Source organism: Gymnogyps californianus, chromosome 20, assembly GCF_018139145.2.
Source record: "Gymnogyps californianus isolate 813 chromosome 20, ASM1813914v2, whole genome shotgun sequence".
Classification (NCBI taxonomy): Eukaryota; Metazoa; Chordata; class Aves; order Accipitriformes; family Cathartidae; genus Gymnogyps; species Gymnogyps californianus.
Window position 1 is genome coordinate 556,775 of NC_059490.1, and position 18,384 is coordinate 575,158.

General features: G+C 47.0%; 1 protein-coding gene across 2 annotated transcripts in view; it reads right to left on the reverse strand.

Moving 5' to 3' along the window:
- Positions 1-3,693: 3,693 nt before the first annotated feature.
- The window catches only part of TSPOAP1 (TSPO associated protein 1), a 47,972-nt gene continuing 33,281 nt past the window's right edge, over positions 3,694-18,384 (reverse strand). For both annotated transcript variants that reach the window (XM_050908985.1, XM_050908984.1), the window contains 6 exons: positions 17,599-17,670; positions 17,190-17,225; positions 16,045-16,148; positions 14,009-14,080; positions 12,716-12,844; positions 3,694-5,060 (listed from right to left, as the gene is read on the reverse strand). In XM_050908985.1, the coding sequence (XP_050764942.1) occupies positions 4,845-5,060; positions 12,716-12,844; positions 14,009-14,080; positions 16,045-16,148; positions 17,190-17,225; positions 17,599-17,670 (629 nt within the window). In that variant the 3' untranslated portion in view covers positions 3,694-4,844. The remainder of the gene's footprint in view (positions 5,061-12,715; positions 12,845-14,008; positions 14,081-16,044; positions 16,149-17,189; positions 17,226-17,598; positions 17,671-18,384) is intronic.

Below are 18,384 nucleotides of genomic sequence, written 5' to 3' on the forward strand. Positions count from 1 at the left end.
TGAAAGTGGGAGGTTTTGAGAGATGCTTTGTCTCTTGAATGTTCACTTCCCTGCAGACCGTGACCCTGCTCCCAGATAACAGTGTATGGGGAAGGCCATGTATCTGGGTGAGCCTTCTGTTGAGCATCAGCGCAAGAGCCAAGCCCTTGTGCTCACCACCTTCAGCAGCAAAGGAGAGACCACCCGCTGCTCCTCTAGAGTAAGGAAATAAGACTATGTCGATGCAAGCAATAGCACCTCAGAGCAGAGACGTGCCATCAACAGCTGGATACAGCACCGCAATTAAAAGCCGAGGGTGCAAAGCCGAACATCTAGATTATATTTGCTTTTTACCTTATTTCTTTGTTTCTTGTAGCCTCTTGCATTTAGCTACCAAAGCCTGAAGGTCTTAAATCTTTCTCAGGAAGACTTCTCTCAGCTTTGCTGTACAGCCTGCCTGGTGTTGGGGAACCAACTGAATTAGGGTGACTTTGCTAAATGATGAGAGTCTGCGTCTATCACAGCAAAATTTGCCAGGAGGCAGCCCAGCACATGCCTGGGGAGCAGAGAGACAACATGCACCTTCTGGTCACAAGGGCTCCACTGAGGAGGGAGGGAGGAAGCACCAGGAGCGAGGGAGCCATCCTGCAGGCACTGGCTGCAGACACGGCCTGTGGCTCTGGGCAGACCCCAAAACGTTACAGCCGCTGCTTTTCTTCCTAAGGGTTTTGTTCTTCAGTTCATCCCCTGATGAACTGATAAAAGCAACAACAGTTAGTTTCTTTCAAAAGACCTTAAACAACTCGCTTAGGAAACTCCAGCTGGTAAATTCAGTTAGAACGGCAACCAACTTCCTCCGTGGCAGGGCAAGCTGAAGATAAATTACTGGGTCGCTGATGACTTTCATCACTTAAGTCTGCTTCAGAAGTCATGGAAACTCCTTCCAGCATTCACGGCTGCAGCAACTTTATTACTTCAAAACTTTCAGTCTCTCCTTGCCCTGACTCCTGTCCACCACAGGAGACAGTGGTTCACTGCAACATCAAGATCCTCCTGAAACTCTAAGGTGCAGCAGCTTCCCAACCGAGTCCCTCCTGTCAGAGGAATCCTGCAAAATCCCCAGAAAAGCCCACATGGCTTTTGCCACCTTGGCTGAATTCCCAGAGGACCAAGGTACAGAACTGCCACTCCACACAACTGACCCAATGTTAGGCGCCAGTGGCTTTCACAGAGCCCCACGTAACACCGCAGATCACAGTTTCAAGTGCCCACAACGTCACTGATGGGACTATGAGGCACCAGCTACTCAGCGAGTCGTAAGAGCAAGGTACAGAGCCAAGACCTGCAGTCTGAACTCGGAGCTCTTGGGGTTTCCCTATTTTTCCCTCTTTTAGCCAAAGTATATTGAAGCATATAAAGAGTATCATCCAGCTGAACTGTTCCAGCTGGATAAGAGGGGAAAACCACCTTTTTTCTTCTCCTTTCTTGGGGTCAATGCCACAGACAGCAGCTTTGCTCAGTTCCAGACGTCCTCTAGGCAAAGAGGCAGAAAAACTGCAACTCTAGCAAGACTGGAGGAAAGCTCAGTCTGTCTCCAGCGTCTCCACCCCTCTCTTGCCAGATCAGACAGACCACACAGAGCTGAGGCCCTGCAAAACTGAGCAGCTAGAGCAGGTCCACACAGGAGGATTGGACATCGAGTAGCCCAAGACTCGTGTGTCTGCCGTGGTGGCGCTACAAAAATCAACACCAATAATAATGGCATTTTTGATAATAGACATTCAGATTTTTGCATAGGGCTGCAGTCCCCAGAATAACCCCAAACTGGGAGACGCAGAGGCAGCAAAGCCTCTTCTCTAGGCACAGCACTGATTCAGGGCTCCTAGCAGCAGGCTGTTAATCTCTTGGGTAAGAAACAAGGGAGAAGACCCTTGCAACAACCTCTGAGCAGCTGCTGGCGGTGCTTGGCCAGGTCCTGCTGGTTGGACAGGACCAGTCACTGCCGGCACAGATGTGCCTGGACTCGCTGGGAGTTGCATCAGATGCTTAGGAAGCCTGCAAGTGGACTGTGGATTCCACCTACAAGATTGCTGTGGTGGGGCTGGTCTCTGTTGGGGCCATTTGTCTGACAAAGCAGATTATCGTCTCGGTCTATCACCCAAGCACAGCAGTGGCTGTGTCAGAAGACACAGTAACTGCAGAGAGTTGGTCTATCCCAGCCAAGCTGCCCTGCCAGCACTGCGTGAAAAGAAGCCAGTATCTGCAAGGGATACGCAGATCTTTTCCACAGGTATGTGCTCCCAGCCTGGCTTGAAGGTGGCTCGCTGTGGAGGAGCCAATTAAAAAAATGGAAAACACCAAAGCATCTGAAACTTAAAAAGTCAAAACTGTACTTCTAACAAAACCCATCATTGACCTCTTAATTTTTGCTCTACTCTAAGAATGAAATGATCAGGGAATGAAACACTGTGGTCCGGATGTAGCCACCACGGTGCTGCTTTCGCTGCTCTGCTACATCGACACAACAGGGAAGCGTGAGCGTAGCTGTATGGCCCGGCTGCTGCGGGCAGCCTCGGGCCCAGCAACCCTCCCTGCTGACCTGCAATCCCTCTGCAGAAGGCGTCAGCATCAGGACAGCCGCTTGTCCTGGTTTCGGCTAGGACAGAGTTAATTTTCTTCCTAGTAGCTGGTATAGTGGAGTGTTTTGGATTTAGTAGGAAAATAATGTTGGTAACTCTCTGATGTTTTCAGTTGTTGCTGAGTAGTGTTTATACTAAGCGAAGGATTTTTCAGTTTCCCATGCCCAGCCAGCGAGAAGGCTGGAGAGGCAGAAGAAGCTGGGAGGGGACCCAGCCAGGACAGCTGACCCAAACTGGCCAAAGGGGTATTCCATACCATATGACATCATGCCCAGTATATAAACTGGGGGAGCTGGCTGGGAGGGGTGGATTGCGGTTCGGGAAGTAACTGGGCATCGGTCGGCGAGTGGTGAGCAATTGCATTGTGCACCACTTGCTTTGTATAGTCTAATTCTTTTAGTATTACTATTGTCATATTATCATTATCATTATTTTTCATTCCTTTCTGTCCTATTAAATTGTCTTTATCTCAACCCACAAGGTTCTTTTTTTTTCCGATTCTCTCCCCCATCCCACTGGGTGAGGGGGGAGTGAGCCAGCGGCTGCGTGGTGCTTAGTTGCTGGCTGGGGTTAAACCACACCACCACTTCAGCCGTGTGCCCTTCAATTCCTATCCAGGAGCACCCACATACAGGTAACACCGAAGAGCAGAGAACACGACTGTGGGAAGAAATCTGTCTGTGCAGGTCCCCCCGGGCTCGGTGGCATCCACAGCGAAGGGGGTCCAGTGCCCAGATCCAGGGACTAATGCTGCATGAAGCCACCCAGGCAGTGCAGCAGGGCTACGGGCATGTCCAGCTGAGGTCTGGACATGGTATAACTGCCTTCAGGCACAGCATAAACACCGTGTAACCGCACCTCAGTGCTTTCTTCTCCAGGATTAGGGCTCTGAAACAGGAGAGGTCAAAGACTCTTCACTCCCAGAGAAGGCAGCTCGCACCACGACCGCAGGAAAGGCGGGCTCCTATATGAAGTGCTGCGGAGCATCCCCAAGGTGCAAGTGATTGGTATTATTTTCCCCTCTCCCCCGCCCGCCCCCACATAAAAGCATCACTGAATCTTTTGCTTTTTTAAGGAAAATGTATTTTTGTGAAAATAGACTTTATTATAATAAAATTTGATATTAAATAAAAACATACCGTATCACCAACACTCGTGGACACTGTGCTGGCATCGTTCATGTACCTCACATAACTGTCCTTCTCAAAACAAGTACCCCACTGAAACATGCAAAGAAAGAAACACTGAAAAGGATAGAAACCATGTAGTACAAAACTCTCCGTGGCTTAGAAAGGGATGTGTCTTAACTCAAGGAACACATCATCTCGTATGAAAATAGCTGCAAACTCTCCATCCCCAGCTCTGCTCTCCAAATGCTCCAACTCAGGAGCAGCCCACTGAAACAGCCAAATGAAACTGCGAAAGAGGCAGGCGAAAAATAAATAAATAAATAGATAGATAGATAGATAGATAAATAAATAAATAAGGCGGAGTCCCCAGCCAGTGTGTGGTCAAGGTGAACCAGCCAAGGGCAGCTTCCAGCAGCCCACCCTATAGGCAGAAGCATCGACCCCCTTCAGGGTATCGCTCCTTCCTCCATGGGAATCCTCGTGCTGAAGCATGACTGAGGCAGTGTGGGATGCTCCTAGGCACAGCTGCGTATTTACAGGTTTACAGTACAAATAACTCACTCGTCAGCCCAGAGACAGCAAAGGGGATTCACGGGAACAGAAAAGTGCAAATTTTCTTTGCAGGAAGTGAAGGAGTTGACACAACCTCCTTTGGACCAGAGAAATACCAGGGTGTGTAGTACAAGGGATCTCTTGTACCCCTAAGGGGCTGGGGCTTTGCTGCGGAAAGCCACTTAGCTAACTTACAACCAGAATATAATTTTTAAATTAAAATATTTACAGGGAACCGGTGCATTGAGGGCTGCATGGAGCAGGACACACTACTGTGGAGGTAGCTGTATCCTAGAGCTGAGGCCTCACACACCCCAGTGCCATGACACTGTGTTCAGAGCCACTGCCCACGCTGGGTGGGCACTCACGGCTGGGCTCTCAGCAGAGACCACAGCTCACAGACCCACTGAAGAGTTTTCTCTATTCAACATAGACTTTTTCCCTATGAAAATACTCTAATCAGCTTATTGCAGAGAGCTTCTCCTGATTTTTCAGTCCCTGTGTGGACTGCACAGCCAGTCTTTACAGAACAATAAATCCCTTGTTAATTTTTCTTACTGGACCCAAGTTTTTTGAAGAGCTTTTTTCCTTTGAAGAAGAAGCCTCTCTTCTTTTTACTGTGACCAGGTACATCACTGCATTTGAGAACGGCCAGCGATGCCTGCTCTGGACACTGCTCACCCATGACAAGGCAGGAAGGTGGCAGAGCAGGAGGAGTTGGTGAGGAGTCGCTCTGATCAACAGACCCATCTGGATTTAACTGAGTGGGAAAAAGAGAAAACAAAAGAAAAAAGCAGAAGTTAGAGCTGATAAAGGACATCACGCCAACATAAACCTCAGCCAGAGAACCCTGCCTTCTCCCCGCCAGTCTGTCCCTCACCCTGCAAGGCTCAGCTCCTCTGTGCAGTTGCAGATCCAGTTAGAAAGTTTCCAGTGGATTTAAACTTTTTTGTACCCACTACCCAGACCCTGCCTGAGCTCAGACATTCTGAAATTCCTTAACTTTGGGCTAAGAACAGGACAGCAGCAAAGCCCCACTGAGGACATGGTGAAAGATGCTGCTTCACAGCTGAAGACGCTGTAAGTGAAGTGCCTCCTGAGAGCACGGAGGGACAGATCCTGATGCATCCACGTATGCCTGCTGGCTGCCTGGGCCGGGGGAGCCCGGTGGGCTCCCAGCACACTCTGGGACAGAAGGCAGGACGTTAAGAAAAAGCCAACCTAATAAGAACAAGGGCTGTGCAAGACCTTCACAAGTTCAAGGAGGCTGGCTAAGCTGGGAGGCTTCTGCAACAGTGGCCATGCTCCGTCATGGTAAGAAGAGAAATCTGGAGTCTGGCAAGGCTGCTCAGCATCCATGAGATCTTGTCACAGGAGGGGTCGAAAGCAAAGTCTGATGCTCTGCAGTGGCACCAATAATGGAGAAAAAGTTCATGATGGAGCAGGACATGGAGAAGTCTTGGATCAAGTGGCACACAGCAACTGACACGTGTTCCTAAGTCACCTGAGCATTTGAGAATGTTAACTGGGATCCACAGTCCCAAATGAGGCACTGTATGCTGCTCCTTTTGGAAAGGGCTTTTAGAAATCAGAAAGTGCCCTAGTCCTGGGCTCAGTTTCCTCTTCACAAAGTACTAATGGCAGGTCAGCTCCCAGCAGCAGCCTTCTTTTCACGATCTCCTCTTGCTGGGTTTAGGCATCCGGACAGTGACTACTTCTGATCTGGCAGGGCAAGCTTTCCCAAGAAGCTGCAAAGCTCACCAGGGAAGAGACTCTGGGTTTCTGAGGCCTAGGAGAGCACTTGTCCCACTGCCTTCTCTTCCACACAGCTTTCACAAACCAGCATCTTCCAAGCTCCTAGCTGTACATCCTATCTTGGCATCACCCAAAACACAACATGACGGTGGCTGGAGCTGTGCCAAGGAAGAGCCCTCTTCCTTGGCACACTGAAACATCATGCTCTCATCATCTCTCTGCTTGGGTCCCACTAAGCCAGGGAGAGTCGAGTGCATGTCCCTTAAGGGTCTGTAAGCAGCCACAGCTCCAACAGGGAAGACGAGTTAGTGACACCGGCAGCAGGATGCTCTGCCTGGGGTGGAAGCATTACTGAGGAGCAAAGACATTAGCCCTGCACAGGAAATGTGCGAGAATCACAGCAGTTGCTTGCAGTTCACTGGCAGGAGTGGATGTGCTTTGGTCCTGGTCCCACACTGGAGCACATAACATTACTGCCGTAGCTACAGCACAATCATACTTTGTGCTGTGAGTTTATTTAAAGTTCCCTGGGGTCAAAAGCAAAAGCAGCACTGCTCGATCACCCTACTGCTCTTTCAGCACCCCACCTCCTGTGTGACAAAGAGCACAAAAAGTGGCTGTGACCTCTCCTCCCCTCACAGGTTGAAGTTATGCTGCTGTATTACAGTCGCTGCAGCAAGAAAGCACTTCTGGTACAAGACGAGCAGAAACCTCTTCTCTAGAGTCAGACTCAGTACACGCAGTACCTATCAAGTCAGTCCTGAGCAGACAGGAGTACAGGACTTTGAGAGAGCTCTGTCTTGGTGTGAATACACGACCCCTCCCAACTCCAGAAAGTTGAGAGTCAACTACTGGCTTGCAGCAATTACTTTAAACAAGTGACAGCACCATCAGACTCTCTCTTACCTGAACTAAGGTCCCTGGCTACAGGGACAGAGATGTTAACTCCTCTCCACTTCTCTTCATTACAGTAAACAGCACAGTGGCTGACTTTTCCTGAACTCACACTCTATTTTCACCTGGAAATCTTGTTCCACACACTTTCAGAGGCATTTCTGCGACTCTCCAGATATGCAGCACTGTGTCGAGAGGCCATCTATTGCCAAGGACATGCTGCGGAGGGCTTGATGGCACAGCCTGGCCCTTGTGAAAGCTGCACTGCCTGCAAGGTCCACACCTCCAACCAATGCTGCAGCATCAACTGCAGTCTTTGTATCTCCTGGCAGCACACACATGCAAGGTGCAACGCTTGGTGTTGATGGCCCAAGTGCTAGTCAGGTCTGAGAAGCCTGGAAATAAATCTGAATGAATCTAGATGAACCATTTTCAGCCAGTAATGCAAGATTTATGGAGGCAAAGAGAAAAAGTAAGCCAGATGAGGGCTAACTTGGTAGCCTACTGGGTTATCTGTGTGCAAAAGTAAGAAACCCCGGGTTCTGCTCCAGAAACTGTTTGTACGTTGTGCAACAAAGAATCCTTGGATAAAATGCACAAAAGCATTGGGCTAACATCAGAAGGGGTCTCACCAACATGCAGTGAGTGATCTCCCCTACAAAGCTCAGGCCTTGGGCTGTCTGGCTCAGCAGCCCCAAAGGATGTGGGAGCGATGTGAAGGCCCCTGTGCAGCCAGGGCAGCGGAGGCTTGGTACCTATGCACCACTGGAAACCATTTTTCTGGCACAGGTGGGATAGTTTTAGGGCAGATCTTCAGTGGCCCAACAAACCTTATACAATTTCTCCTGCAGAGCTATGCGTGAAAGACTGCATACAAAATGAGAGGCAGGTACCCAGACCAACTCACAACTGTCACAATTATTTACTGTAACGAGGATACTGCAGTATCAATGGCATTATCAAATATCGAACAGTTAAAAGGAAGTGACTAGCAGTTTCCTGTCTTTGTGGCTGAAAGTCCTGCTGATTCCCAGCTGTGGTATACGATGCCCAGGCAGACTTCCACACACAGAGGCACTCTCACACACAAGCACGTGCAGATATTCTCAGAGGTCTCTATATGGCAGAAAAGCAACAGAACCAGTTCACAGATTCATCTGGTAAGAGACAAATGATACTAAATTAGGGTTTCTTCTCTAAGAGAAACACGAAGGAAAAATTGCTCTGTCAAGATCCTGATAAAAGCTATTAGGGTTGATAAACAGAAGAGTCATGTTAGCTTTCAGGGGGCAGTTTTCAGTGCTGTCTCAGGTATTACTGATTCGCACAATTTCAAGAAAACAACGTTTGAAACTCAGAAAAACACAGATCTGCTCCCACTGCTCCCCAAAACCAGGGGTCTCACCCCCCCAGCCCCAAAATTGTTTCTTTAAGTGTTATCAGACAGAACAATTATCCACACAAGGTTGGTTTTAGGGACTAAATGTTACTACTTTCTTAAGTTGACGGTGTGCAGGGGTTTTTCAGGACTATACTCAGGAAGGAGTAAAATCAAGAAGAAAAAAAACCTGAATATGGGGTGTGCTCGGCCTGAGCAGGATCTTGCAAAGGCTAAACGAAGCTTTGGCTGTTGATGTGCTTGAACAGTGGTAGAAGGGCCAGGCTGAATTACAAAGCAGGTCTTTTCTAAACCTGAATATCCAGCACAGTCCCATCATGGTCCCCAAAACCACCAGATAATTGTTCCAAACAATTGCACTTCATGTGCTGAACAGATCATGGCTGGTCTTTAATATAGAACCAATCTGGCAGGTAAACGTCTGCCACCAGAGGATTTGAAGGTGGACTTGTTAGCAGAGCCCCAAACCAGCCTGTCAAACTACAAACAAGAAAAGGAGTAAACTACAGCTGCAGGACCCTTTAATATGCTAGGCTGGGTGGGAGATTGAAGAGGTCTTCTCACACAAACTTACATGGTTGCTCTCTCTCTCTATGTATCACTCATATCTATCACTGGACTCTTCTCTTCCTCATTCTCTGAAGAAAAGAACGGTCACGGGTGCATAACACAGGCAGAAATAAACACATGAAATCAATTAGAATCAAACACTTTCTGAAGGTGCTTTACAATCAGTCTTTGACAGAAACTGCATATTACTGATGCAAAAAATATGCATTTGACAGCCGCAGCATTAAAGCAACTGCTCTAAGTTGGTGAGCAGGAGTGTTTCAGGGCCCTGGCTTGTGACCGTAACTTCTTGGATACTCCTCTTTGTGCTGTATTTTTTATTGCTTAACCTAATCCCCAAATGTTGTCAGTTTGAAAGTTAAACTGCTTTACCTTTTTCAGTTGCCAGCATTTTAAGATTTGCTCAGAAATAATTCAAAATTATCCACCTTCCCCAGTTCAATTTGGAAAGTAAATTGTCCTTATTCTCAGGCCTTTGGCATAGCAGCAGGGAGAAGGGAAGTGTGCAGACAGGGTGAAAACATCAAATCCAAGAAGTTACAAGGAATTTAAAATTCACTCATGATCATGCTGGAGAAGCTTCTGTTAAGATTGGAACTAGCTTTAATACAAGTCCAAAGCTTTGCCGTGATACCATGGTGCATACGCATGCCCCCTGATGTGTTAAGTCTCAAGCTGGGACTGGTAAATTTGATGGGAGTCTTTTTTGCCATGCTGTCTTTCAGAAGATTCAAACAATACTTCTCCGGAGGCTGCCATGCATCTTTTGCCTTTGGTGATTTTTTGCATACCCCCTACTCCCCCCATCCCAAACAGCAGAGCAAAGGTGCTGCTGTTTGTGTTGCATATGCCAACAACACACTTTAACAAGCAAGTTCCTTAACTCTACGGAGTGAATGTGTTGCTGGAGTTTGGAAAGCCCCAGGCATGGCTGTATCACTGTGAGAGTTCATTCCAGCTCAGGGACGGCCCTTAGAATATGTATGTTTTACAGGAGGAGGTATTCCTTCTGCCTTACCCATCAGGTGTTCTGCCCATAGGTAGGGATGCTGCGATTGCTGTGACAGAGCCAAAAAACTCAGGGGGTCAGGTTCTGTCTCTCCTCAGTAATCACTAAACATACTTAAATGTAGTTAACTAATACAAGTTTGGTTATGAGCAGGGTAAATGTACCGCTTTTAAAAAGGGGCAAACATGCCCTTCATATCTGGAAGCTGTTTAGACAGATCTGGATTGCAAAGCACAAGCAGGAGGCAGGACTGCACACAGTTGAAGAGTGCTAAGCCAGAATCACCCAGGACAGATATCCTGAAGCAGGGAAGCAGCAGGACAGGAGGCAGTCTGTCACTACACAGAAGCAGCCAACACAAAGTCATGCCTAGATAGTTAATGTGGATTCCCACTGAAATAAAATTGGCTTAAGCATCATCAACTGAATTTTCCAAGTCCCCAGACTTCAGACTATGAAGAAGAGCAGCTCATGGACCAGTCAAGTACCAAAACTACCAGATCGATCCTGACCTAAGGCAACAGCTTCCTGCTCTACAGACCCAAAGTCAGAGCCAATGCAAGAAGAAGCTCTGTTGGATCTCTGGCAGAGAGAAGTGGAGACAAATGGAAAGGTCTGAAGGGCAGGCAAGCCTGAAACATGTCTATTTTATATGGGTTGTTTTTATCACATTTGAAAGGCACTTCTGTTAAAAAAAAAAAAAGGTGTCATGAACCATAGGAAAAAAGCTTACAGCCTTGAGCATGCAGCGGTATCTGGGCCAAACTGCTGTGTCCAGGCGAACAGTCACCCATTACTGAACCCAGCACCAGGGGAAAGCGGAGAGGAAAGTGGAGCAGCAGCAAGCTGCAGGGCAGCAAGCAGGAGCAGCAAGTGCTGCCTGCTCAGCAGCAGAGCAGACAGGACCTTGTTACCCTGTAAGGCCCGTGACAAAGCCTGGGACATGGCAGGTCAAACTGGTGTCACAGCTTCCTCACCAGTAAAACAGAAGAGAGGGATGCAAATACGAATACTTGAAATAAGGGCAGATTTGTTGTATATGTTACCCTGTTTATCAGTCAAGTTCCTCTCTCTTACTCGCCCTTAATAAAACACCATTAGCTAAGCCAAACCCTTCACATCTACAAGTGGCAGATCAGCTCTCCAAGCCCTGAAGGTTACCTGAATTTCCCCATGGTTTCTGGGAGGACCCAGGCTGGGGCTGGAATAATGACTCCGGCATCTGAAACAGGCCCTTGTTGCTGCTGGTTGATGCTGGAGAGAAGGGTTAGATCTGTAATAAGCTACACTATGAATTCAATCTGTTTTAATTTTACTGGTTCAGGTCTCCTTTGGCACCCTCTATTCCAACAGATGAGTAATTTGGGAAGAGTAAATCATTTTGAGAGGGAAACTGAAGAAGGAAACTCACTCTGAATGCTTGTTTCCCCCCAGGAAAGTTAGACTTGTGTAACCTCAGGGCTCTTAAACCCTGCTAGTAACAGCTTATTAACCGGTGATTCCCCAGCATGGACCAGCACTTATGGGCTGGGAGGAAAGGGACAGACTATCCTAAACAGGTAAGCACAAGGGACCCAGACAACTTCTGAGTTTAGAAGACGATCCAGCAAGCTACCCGCAAACCTTATTTCTGAGTCAGGCCTGCCACCTGTTCTTCGTAAGAAGGCATCGAGGCTGTAGTGCAGACCCTGTACCCACAAAGCTTGAAATGCCTGGAAGCAAGAGACGGGGCTGCAGGTGAAGCGTAAGGGAGATCAGGCAGCATTTGAAGATAGAAATGGGAGGTGGGTACAGAGAAAAGGAAGAGCTGAGCATGAAAAATAGGACAAGGAACGCTGCAGAGAGCGGGAAAGCTAGGGTGGCACCAGTGGAGAGTTCAACAGAGGAGGACTCAGGGCCACACAGTTCCTTAAGGACTGGCTCAAAGCCAATCTCGGCCTGCTCTTACACCCTTTTATGGGTCTGGCACCACTTGACGGTGCCAATAACCTCCCAAGAAGAACTGAAGGTCAAGTACGTGTGAGCTGGGACCAAGCTGTGTCCCTCCCTGCCTCCCACTCTCTAGAATGACACAGCATATGAGGTCCAGGAGTGACCAGGGAGGTGCTTCACTTTTGGCCTCACCCACTGAGGACTGACTCAATCTGGCAGATGACCCAAATCTCCTGCTTAAGCATTTGTTTCAAGAGTATCAGCAACGTAATGCAAGGGGTTAGCTCAGCCTTTGAATTCCCTGCATCTGTGGGATGCTTTCAAAGCCTTAGGATCCATCCCACAGATCTGTTTGGGAAACTCCCCAGTGTGTTTTGAATTTATCTGGAAGCACCTCAGACTGGATTAAAATGTATCTAACTCAGGATGGGTGGAAGAGCATTGGTGTTTGATAACTCCAGAACTCTTTGGCAGGGATATGAGCATATCTGAGGAATTTCATGTGTCTGGGGAGCTGGCTGAACTGCTTTGCTTGCAGCAGGATTTCACCACTGATCCTTTTGTGGATGTAAAGAATTTGCTGGTGGGACCTGGGATACTCTTTGCTCACCTGATCATAATGAGACTGAGGCCCCAGTGGATGTTTTTGCTTTGTGCCTCTTTTTGCACTATACGTAAGTCTTCAAGAAGAGCCCCTAGCACTCCCTTCTAAACTTTTGAGCATCTCCCACGGGATGACCTGAGCTGCATGCAATAATTTAAATGATTCCATCAGATGCTGCATGCTATGCAATGCCCAATCTCCAGCCACATCACGGTTTGGATGTCCGTACTATGCAGAGTCACACAATCTTACCTGGCTCTCAGCACTCAGCGGAAAAGCTTCTTTATCTTTTGAGTGAAGTTCCTCGACCGTGCCTCCATCTGAAGTTACAGCTTCCAAGAAGTTAGAAGGGACAAGCCCCCTCTGTTGGTTCAGCTCTCCCTGCAAGATCAACGTTCAGTTCTCACATCAGGTTTCCTGGCTGATGGAGAAACAATAAATAGAGGAGCAGTCCCATGCAGAGTAGGCTAGGCTATGGCCTGAGAGAAGCCCAGGAACACACTCATGTTGGAAGGATCCTCAGCAAATTTCACGACTCACACTCTTGCTTAGTTGTGGAACAATTCAGAGCGCAAAAACACAGAAGAGAGTAAAGGAAGAAAAGATGGCAGCAAGCCATGACAAATGTATTCCAGCAACAAGGTCACTTCTACAAACTCAAAAAATTTCCACTGCTATCCTGGAAGCAACCGGAATATGACTGTGCCACAAGCTTTCTAAAGGCCTTTGATTTGCTCTGGTATTTATTTATTTTTTTTAAAGAATGAGGTACTACCGGTACAATGTCCTGTAGGCATTGCCTCAATGCTCACTGAGGTCCAGAGCTGCAAACCAAGCTTGGCTGTGTTCCTAAAAAATCATCTCCAGTTCAACAGCAGGTGGTTGGGTGAGACAAAAACAACCCCAGCAATGTTGTTTGGTCAACACTATAAAAGAAGTCAAGCAAAACATTCACAGTGATCCCCTCCAGACTTTACCTGGAGCTGAACCTCAACTTTGATGTGTGAAGACACACTGCTTTCTGTGCAGGAAAAGGTGGATGATCCAAGGGCCAAGGATCGTGTCTAGCACACAGCCTGTTGGCAGGCACAGTCCCCAGGTATGCAGAGTAAATTGAACAGATACCAGCGCTTGTTGAAGTTGATACATTGAAGTATGGCCGGATGGGGGTCATCGTACATTTTTATTCTTACGTTACCATTTTAGCCTCCTGCCCTGGATGAGACCATGTGTCTGAGTGCTTGGCGGCAAATCAGCTTATAGCAGATGCTGATTCAGCTGATGTATGTACAGAAAAATATATCCTAGGCTTTGGGAAACCTGCAGTCAAGTTATGCCAAGAAATAAACTCAGAACCATTTGGATATTGGGTTTACAGGAGGAACATCGACTGCCAGAAACAATCTGCCCTGCACTAAGCAGATATGGGTTTATTTTTTGTCCAAAAGCAGAATATCTTGTTCCCTGATTTCTCCTCTCCTGCCACTAGATGGACTCCAACGATTTCAGATGCAGCCACAGGACCTTCCCAACCCCTGTACTTACATAATAGAATCCATCATCGTCCATGGACCCAAACACAGTGATAATGTCCCCAGCACTGAAAGTCAGTTCAGCCTGCAAAGAGCAAGAGAACTACAGTCACAGGAGAAGCGCTGCCTGGAATTTCTCACCAGAAACACAAGGCCACCCTGGGCTTCTTGCACAATCTCACTCTGAGGGAGGGAGGCCACTGCGTTAAGACTTGCAGGGCCAGGATGCAGAAGAGCAACTGAAGTGGGTAACACTGGAATTCAGTGCTAAGGAAGCATTTCATAAATTAAGACAAGAGCCAAGCCTGTTTCTTAAACCAATTTTAATAAGGCTTCAAAATAGTACCTACCACCTGTTCTGGAAAGGTATGTTGAGAATAAGCTGAACAAGCACCAGAAACACCTTTCATTTCTTTAAATATAAGTACTAAATCCTGCTCCCTTGGATGAGCCTGTCCTGTATGCAATGCTCAGGGATTAGTCACTAGCAGGAATGCATACAAACGGGAAGATTTGACCTGGAAACAGAACATTACCACACAACACACGTGACCCTTCACCATCACATCCGTCTGTCCTGTCAGCCACCCCAGCATGCGCTCCATGGAGCACAAGACTGAAGACAAAGGTGTAAGCAGTCTCTTCTATTGGAAGAAACTGCCCAGTTACAGCAAAAAAGCTGCTCTAAGACAGAAAAGGTGGAGTCTCCAAACAGGCTGTGTTCCACTCAAGACACACTGGCTTTATATGCACTTCACAGAAGTGTTAGCTGGAAGGGACCCACCTCTAATATATTTACCTTATTATATCCCTAGTACTCAATTTATTTCTGGAGGCTGCAGGTTCCTCCTGTTGGCTGTGAATTACTTTGTTCTAGCAGAAAGACACTTGTAGGGAACTTCACTCACAGACACACAGGATGGCAAAGCTGATCCTACTATGTCTTGGTGCAAGTTCACAAAGAGCAGCTGCAGCCTTCTAGCAGAACAGGTGACCAGATTTTCTGGGAGTGTGAACGGGGAGCATCTCCAACAACGCAACAGAACTGCACCAGCTTGTTTCAATAATTTGAGCTCTGTCCACTGGGAAGGTTCTAGGAAGACCAAATCACTGCAAAAAATACAGTCATCTTCTTGTTGACAAGGGCTCAGAAGTGTTCTTTGGCTGGATACATGCTCTCATTGTATCTCTCCCAAGATAATCCACCATCTCTAAAACACTCTGTCCTCAGAAGCAGGCTGTCTTGCTCATGAGACACTCAGTTTGCAAGGCAAGCATTACCTGAACTGGGCCACCTCTTGGCCATGCACTCCTTTCTGGATGCATGGAAAGAATCTGAATCCAAACCCCATGTTTGTGTTTGCTCAGAGTAGACTAACACTGCTATGGAAGAACAGAGAACACAGCATGTTCTAATTTAGAAAGGTTTTTTGCAGAAAGGATTCTGCATTGCAATCTTTCCACCTGAAACAGACTTACCCACAAAAATACTGTTTGGATTATATGTAGGGACTGCTTGAAAAGCAAGAACTTAGAAGACTGATCCATTAAACTGGAGCTAAGTCTTCTTGCTTGAACAAAGACCTACACAGGTATTTAACACAAAAGACATGCTCCAAGACATGCTCATCTTAAGTACCAGAAGTCCATTCAAACCCTTAAGCAGGTTTTTCCTTTTACCAGTGTGCGCCCTGGATCAGTTGCTGCTGCTTCCTCCTGCCCCAGATCTGCTTAGTCCTGTCTCATCACTAGAGGATGCTATGAGGCCATGAGATGCTCACATAGTTTCACTGAGACACATACTGAAAATCATTAGGGGTACACTGCTCCATGTTCTTCACAGATAACTGAACACTGTTGTTAGAGAATGCATGAGAGAACGTATCAGCCAACTCTACATTTTATGACTTTGGCCAACCCCTTTTTAGCAGTCATATTGCCAAGCTATAATCGTCTCTGCTTTGACTGAAGTGCTAAGTGTCTTGGGATAGAAGAAAAAAAGAGAGAGGAAAAAGAAACCTATAAAAGGAGTGAGCAGCTGGTGGTTACCTCTACATCTGCATTTGGAGAGCTCTCCTTAGGGTTATAGTCAAAGACAGCCACCATACTTCGAGGAGTCAGCAGTTCAGCTTCAAAGTCTTTATGCTTCTGTCCTGCAGGACAAAAATAAAACAAACTATCCTGAGCTGGAAGTTCTAGGACAAAATCCCAGATCATAGCAACTCCTTTGCCATTCTTGGAGCGGACTGAGCAAAAAGAATACGAGGGGGGAACTGAATGGAAGAGAGATTTTAGAAGCCCGAGAGACATTTGGTAAAGCACTTTTCTGATCTCCTGTATCACCTCACAAGCACAAAAGTGGGGACATCTCCCCATTCCAGCCTCCTGGTGTCCTGCCTATATATACAGAAATGTTTTATTTTATGTTTTCTATTTATACACACACACACATATGTATATGTATATATACACACACAGAGGACAGCAGTCTTTTTATAGTGTCTCAAATGGACATTTCTCCTCCCTCCATGCAATGATCTGCTATTGAGCTACAAAATTTATCCTCCAAGTACCAGGCGAACAGCAAGAGCCCTGGACAGCATCGACCAGCAGCCCAGCCACAGCAGCACAGAGCTCAGCACAAAGGGAAGTGCAGGCCTCATCATCCAGGGAACACGCTGCACTTTCACAACCGCCTGCCTGCTCAGTGCCATTACTTACAGACCTGCTCTGAGTCTACAAAAGCAAAGTCTGGTGTTACAGAGAACACACATTGTGCAGTCCTTCATTTTATGGATTTAAACCCTGCTTCAGGTCAACACTGGATGGACTAGCAAAGGGTTTGCAGGCTTGGCCTCTCTGGACATCAACAGATGACTGCACACCTAAGCAGAGTGAGCACCCTCTCAAGGGACCTTAGATTTTAAGGACCGCAGCATCAGATGAGTAAGAGATTTCCCTGCTCCTCCAAAGCACAACCATGCATGCCCTCCACCTTCAAACACTCCCTGTTCAAAGGCCACTGCACCCACTACTAAATTGAAAGAACTAAAACTCTTCTTTCGTGAGAATGACCATTTCCTTACAGTGCTCTGAAGCAGCACTGCAGGGTCTTGCATTGGCCCTTGGCCGCAAAACGCGTCTGTATTACGATCATGCATTATCTACTCATAGTAAGAAAGAGCAATTCTCACCTGGATGAGACTTGTACTTCTCCTGTTTATCCAGCCCTGCTGGGGGAAGAAAATATCTCATCAGTGAGAGTTCATCTTTCAACAGTGACCACATGACACAACCGACAAACAATAAAAAGAACAAAGACCAAGGCAGCAAACAACAGAAGCAAACCGTTCATGCAACTCAAAGTCTACGCCAGTAACCATGACTCAGGGACGTAACAAGAAGCAGAGGTCAAGCTCCAAACTATAAAAGACATCACTGTTGTTAAAAACTTAACACCAGCACAGGGATGGGCTCTCTTTCCACTTCCTAGCAGTCGTACAGAGACAAACATCTGAGGGTCCTGTAAGCAAGTAGTAAAAATTCAATGCAGTCTGTAATCCTATTGCAAAAATCAAAGAGGAAGCAGTGGGTGACACAGACCTTTCTTGGAGCGTCTGGGTTTTGGAGGAGGGACGGTTTGGCGGCGTGGAGGTGGAGAAAATGTGCCATTTCCTTAATAAAAATCCAAAAAAGCAAATAAATAGACAAGAGAAACAGACAGTGAATGGAAAGTGAAAAGCATCTTGAAGAGTGAACAGGCAACAGAGTAGCATGACATGCCTCCCCTGGGAAGCAGACACCGTGATTTCTACAGGCAAAGCCCAAATCTCCATTTCTCGTATGTGGACTCAGATAAGGCATGATCCACATCCCAAATACACACAGAAATCCACATTGTATTTATGCCCATTAGCCATATCACAGTACACATCAGACAAACTTCGCTGCACTTTATCTTTCAGAAGGAGCATCATAAGGATAAAATAAAACCTTGTACCATTAACACCTGAAAAATGCCAGGGGAGGTGCACCCCATCAGCTCACTCAGGTGGGAAGGGATCTGGGGAGGTCTCTAGCTAAAGCTTCTGCACTGAGCAGGGTCAGTACTGGATCAGTCCCAGATGAGCCTGCAGAAGGAGTTCCCAGATGAACCCCTACAAGGCATTTTCTTAGTTACGAGGCTGTAATGTGGGTTTATGGCAGCAGGAAAACAAGAGAGGTACATGCAGCCCGGCTGCCTAAGGAAACAAGGTTTACTCTCTGCATGCACACATAAGGTATGTCTTTTTCACTGCCACCACCCTCCTGAAAACTTTCAAAGCCACTACGTTTCATGAAGTCTCAAAGCTATTAAGTTTCTTTATTGTTCCGAGAGTACGCAGTGGG